General features: G+C 40.2%; 1 protein-coding gene across 1 annotated transcript in view; it reads right to left on the reverse strand.

Moving 5' to 3' along the window:
• The window catches only part of LOC580742 (cryptochrome-1), a 21,649-nt gene extending 16,303 nt beyond the window's left edge, over window positions 1-5,346 (reverse strand). The window contains exons 1-3 of the mRNA XM_780780.5: window positions 4,634-5,346; window positions 2,613-2,721; window positions 1,992-2,134 (exon numbers count right to left, since the gene is read on the reverse strand). Coding sequence (XP_785873.3) covers window positions 1,992-2,134; window positions 2,613-2,721; window positions 4,634-4,836 — 455 coding nt within the window. The 5' untranslated portion in view covers window positions 4,837-5,346. The remainder of the gene's footprint in view (window positions 1-1,991; window positions 2,135-2,612; window positions 2,722-4,633) is intronic.
• Between the last annotated feature and the right edge of the window lie 404 nt (window positions 5,347-5,750).

Raw genomic sequence — 5,750 nt, forward strand, 5'->3', positions numbered from 1 at the left:
ATGCCAGTTTAATTAAATATACATAATGTACAAAAACATGCACAAAGAAAAAGGCAATGAATTCATAATTACAGGCAAACGGCAAAAAATGGCTGAATACAGTGACATGCACAGCATGTACATTGTAAAAAGGTACATGTATATGTACAATCTAAAACACACTCATGCCGTCATGCGCACTTTGCCTTCCAAATAAAATTGCATGGAGTGACGCATCTACAGCCTCAAGGAATTGTCAGAAAGTGTGGTACGACACGTGATCTATATAAGGTACACACAGCCCACGTAAGACAGGGTGGAAAACATCCGAGTGAGACTTCAAGTCACATGTTGCAGCATGAGTTCTAAAGCTCTCGAGGGGGCTATTCAACTTGATCTGCGAGGTTTGGATTTCCTCTTTTTTCTGGTCTAGAGCCAAGTTGCAGAAATAACATGAGACGTGCATCGTAGTTATTGTTTAATGAATGATGAGTTAACATCTGATGTGAAATTGTGGTGGCATTTTGTCTTGTACTTGTCTTCAAATGTACTAGTCCTGTAACGGTTAAACTCACTTAAAGGCCCACTGCACTACTTGTAGCTACTTGCGCCCTCTTACACCAAACAATGCCTAATCGGTGACCATTGGTCCCCCATAATCCTCTTTTTCTTATGTTAACTGAGAGCTGAGTTGATGAGATAACCACCTGTACAGTGACCTTGCAGGGCGCTCTAATCCCTCCTGTAAACTATGGCAGATAAGCTTTAACCTTATTCCGGTGACATTGCATTTTGAAAGGAACTTAATGAAAGTTATTCTTTCTTTTTTCATGCAGTGATGTAAAGGTAAGTGGTTTAGAGAGCAGAAAGAAGAAAAAAACTTACAAAAACTATATTTTGCATCCAGTCATCCACTTAAACAATGTTCTACTAATTGATTTGCTTGAAATATATATAATTCCTCTATCTTTCAATACTCTCATCGTCTACTCTCATTTAGTAATCATTTATTAGGCGCCTTAGCAAAATGTAATGTCGCCAAAAGATGTGGTCGGAACGCAAAATGCTAATTACTTCTTTTATGACATAACTTTCAAAGAACCACAATTCAGGTGGGATTTTCGATTTTGGTCTTCATGGGTATTTGTAGCAACTTCAGACAAACCTCTGGAATGTGAAATATAAGAACTATGGTTTTTGCTTGCAATGTAAAGTTGTTAATGCGTTATAGGTAAGAGTCCTACCCTCTCTCGTTCCTTGTCTCCCTACTTTCCTTGTCCCTTTCACTCCTTTTATGATATGTCTATCCAGGTTATGTATTTGTGTGTACTGTGTTCCCTTATTATTGGTATACTATCTTTGCAACTATAAGTTATAGGGGGCTGCAATCTACAAGCCTAGCTTTTCAGCAGTCCCCTCCATGACCAACCTGTTTCATATGCCTGTTGTACACTGTGGACCAATTACAAATATATTGTTAAGTTTCATTGTTTTACTATGTACAATGCAATCCCATGTACTTCATTTTATTTTGTTGGAAATGGAAATAAACGAAATGAAATGAAATGACATGCTTCAATATAAACAGATAGATCTCTACTCACTCTTGTGGATCATAGAGGCTGTTCACACCGGCAGAGATAGTGCGCGCTAGACCGCGCTATCTCTGCGGTTTGGAAGGTACAACATCGTTTCGGTCCGCCCAACAGCGAGCCACGGCGAGCCAAAACGGCGTGCCACTGGAGCACCTCTTGGGGGTGGTCCACGAGAGATAGCGCGGTCTAGCACGCGCTAGAATAAAGGGGGTGCTACGATAGACCGCGCTATCTCATTGCGGTGTGAACAGCCTCATAGGGTATGTGACACCTTGGAGATGACTTTCACACCGGCCTCCTGCGCTAAGGTACTGATAGCCTTGTCTCGGGTCCTCCCAAATGCCCCCCCCCCCCCAAGTCCCTTTAATGCTTCAATAGTGGGGCTTTAAGGGTTAATAGAAACAGATCTCTACTCACTCTTGTGGATCATAGAGGGTATGAGACACCTTAGAGATGACCTTCACTCCGGCCTCCTGCGCTAAGGTACTGATCGCCTTGTCTCTGGTCCTCCCGAACGGCTCGCTGTCCTCTTCAAACGACAGCTGCGTTACTTTCCATTCCTAAACAAAGTCATACAAAATGAGGGAAATTGATTAGCTGTGAATACGATGGAACACATTTTAATTCCTGCTGCAATGCTGAATATCCAAATTAACCCGCATTTATAATTTCTTTCTTTTTTCCTCCTCCTTTTTGCATTTGTATAATATTATGTTTCTGTTGTATTTCCTTCTGTTTCAAAGTTCCAAAGATAAAATTTACCATAATAATTGGCCTTGTAATGCTGATGATGATAATAATCAAAATAACACAACAATGACAATAACTAGAGAGATAATAGTAGAAATAATATTCAATTTTTTGCATCCAAGGTAATTAGAAAATTGTATTTTTATACTAAGTACTCTAACAGCAATTTTCTTGGCACATTCAAGAAATTCTATTACCAAGCACCCATATATTCTAGATTTTCTACAATCTACACCTGGGTCACAAGTGGCAAATGGGGTAGTGTGAAACTAAAAGTGTGTGAATTACCTTAAAGAGTCTTGGAAGCACATCTGCAGGTTGGCCTCTGATTAGGAAGAGTCTCGAGTTGAGCTTCCTCAGACTGGAGTCTAGGTCCTCCAAACATTCTAATAGAAACCTGATTGGTGAAGAGGAAACAGAAGAAGATTGTGAGAGGAGGGTAAAAAGCAATGTTGGGGGAGAGAGGGGATATGGGATGAGAGAGAGGGAGAGAGAATGAGAGAGGGGGAGAGAGGGGGAGAGAGGGGAGAGAGGGGAGAGAGAGGGGGAGGGGGAATGGAGAAAGAGAGGGGGTAACAGGAAATGTTGTGGAGAGAGGGAGAGAGAGAGGGGGGGGAGTGGAGAAAGAGAGAGACCAAAATGGAGAGTGAGAGAAAGAGAGTGAGAGAAAGAGAGAAGAAAAAGAGAGAGGAGAGAGAGAAGAGAAAGAGAGAGGAGAAATAGAGAGAGAGAGAGAGGGGAATGAGAGAGGTAATGAGAGAGTGAGATAGGGGATGCGGAAGGAGAGAGAAAGACAGATAAATAGATTTTTACTTTAATAAACCATAGCTCTTTCATACCCTTCAAAAGCTTTGTGGCTCACCACTCCTATTTCTATTTTTGTTTTTACTCTTAAAGCCTATCTGCACTACTTTGGCCAGGAGGGATTAGACCTCCCTGCCTGGTCATTGACAGGTGGTTATCTCATCAAATCAGCTCTCAGTTAACATAAGAAAAAGGGGATCATGGGGGAGCAACGATCACCACTTTAATAGGCATTGTTTGCTATATAGAGGGCGCAATGTACATGAACATGTAAGTAGTGCAGTGGAGATTTAAGAGATTTTGAGAGCCTACATGTATACGTATACCAATTGGTCCTGTCCAGTACCACATACATGTTCCTGTATGGCGATAAAATGGCGATAAAAGAGAAAACTTACAAACACACAATAAAAATTGTGTGTTTCTTCTTCTTCCAGTATAGTACAGTCCGCCGTTGGCGTATTATCGTACCTTGTGCTTGTCAAGTGCTGAGTGTACAGTGCAAGTAAAAAGGCTCTACAAGAATTCTTTGTGCAGCTAAAAAAACAGTCTGAAGCTCAACGGAGCTTGATGTGTTGCACCTTCTGCTTGAAAAGTTCCAAAGAGGTGCAATCGACGACAGCAGATGGTAAGGAGTTCCACAGTCGGAAAGTATCTGGGTAGAATGTGGTTTGGAATAGCAGAGTTCGGGCAAAGGGGACATGGAACTTCTGTGGATTTCCACGGGTGCTGGGACCAACAACGGGTATGAAGTAGGTGACTGGAAGATCAACCAGGCCATGGAGTATGCTGTAAACCATGCCTACTTTTTGCTGAGCCCTTATTTCCGGCAGACTTGCCCATTTAAGTTGATTCAGCATGGCTGCTTGTAAGTTTTCTCTTTTAAATTGTGGGTTTGTAAGTTTTCTCTTTTATCGCCATTTAAATTGTGTGTTTGTAAGTTTTCTCTTTTATCGCCATTTAGCTTGTTTTGTTCTTTCTCTCTACAAAAACACTCACAATCATGACAATTGTATTGGCTCTCAAAATCTCTTAAGACTAAAAAAACAAAGCCAAAATTAAGCAATGGGTCTCTCTCTCTCTCTCTCTATTATGTTTTTTTTTTCTTCATTACCTCTCCATCCTCACTGAAAAAAAAGATTGACTAGACTAGGTCTAAGGCCTAATCGATAATCTAGCTAATACATGTACATGTACATGTAGACTAGCTACATCTAGCTATATTTTTATCTCTATCAAAAGTATCATAATGAGTAAAACTGACCTTTGTAAATCTCTACAAAATAGTCTACCTTGTTCTCCTCTTTTTCACTCGTTTTACAATATTAGTCGAGAAATAGGTCTACAAAACCAATTAAACCATCAAATATTAAAATTGTAACACCATCTGATGAGAAACACAAGGGCTTTGACCTCGACTGGAGCAAAATCAGTTAACACCCTTTTGTTTTTGCTCTCAACGGATGATGTTAATTGTTATGTTTCAGATCAAATATTATAGTTACCTCCATCTGTTGACTCCTTTGCTACAAGATCCTGCGAACCAAGGGTCTAGAATATAAATACATCTGAATCCACTGGCTGATTTGAGTCCTTCCTTGAGTGCAGGATTATCATGAAGACGAAGTCCTTTACGAAACCAGTGAACAAGACATCCTGGCTTTTCTTCACGATCACGCCGACTGGATCTATGCTTTCGCTTCGGCATTTTGCAGACGTCGGGAAACACAATTCTTTCACAAAATGAGTCAGTCGAAATCAGACCGAATTCTAACTGACAATAAAGAGTAAATGTAGACCTTGTTATGAATATGATATCCAAGCAGATAATGGGAGAATCTAGTAAATGTTAAACATCAAACGGCATCAAACAGTAGGCGGAGCTGAATGATGCTAATCAAAATAATCAGTTAATATACTAGATCTTGTCGAATCGTGAGAATGGCGAAATACACATGCCACAGACTGTCACTAGTCACAGTGCATGCACTGTAGTGATAGATGATTCAGTTCAGTTGTTGTCTGTTCAATCGCTAGCTTGTTTCTGCACGTTGAAACCAATGCAGCTAGCTTCGTATAATATAACCTAGTTCTAAAAAAAAAGTTCATTATGCAAGAAGCATGCGAAGCAACGAGGACAGAATCCGCCTCAACAGTTTCCAGTTCAGTCAACAACATTTGCACGTCAGTAAGTTGTTATCATGGCCGTACATAGTCTATCTTCAGCTCCTACTGTACCATTTTTTAACTTTAACCAACATAATTAAGATGTTTCTCTGCCGGATCGGTAAATTTTGTAATCTTAAATTACAAGAAATAGTTATTCTAACGAAAAAAATATCAAAATAATTATTTAAAAATGTTTTAAAGCCTTATTAATGTGAAAGCAAATGAAAACAAATACGATGCGTTGAAGAAAGGCTAGCGTAAATCTAGCGTCGCCAAAAACGTGACCCCAAAAAGAAGATCGGGTGAAGAATCCTGATTGGCCACTTCGGTGGGGGATGGGCTGCATTCTTAAAGAAGTCACGTTGCAGCTAACATGTTAAAGTGAACAGAATATAGGGCAACATAGCAGAGGAGTATACATGGATGCACAGAGAGTATAATCCGTGACTTTCG

The sequence above is a fragment of the Strongylocentrotus purpuratus genome, unplaced genomic scaffold (assembly GCF_000002235.5).
Source record: "Strongylocentrotus purpuratus isolate Spur 01 unplaced genomic scaffold, Spur_5.0 spur5_scaffold_17, whole genome shotgun sequence".
Taxonomy (NCBI): Eukaryota; Metazoa; Echinodermata; class Echinoidea; order Camarodonta; family Strongylocentrotidae; genus Strongylocentrotus; species Strongylocentrotus purpuratus.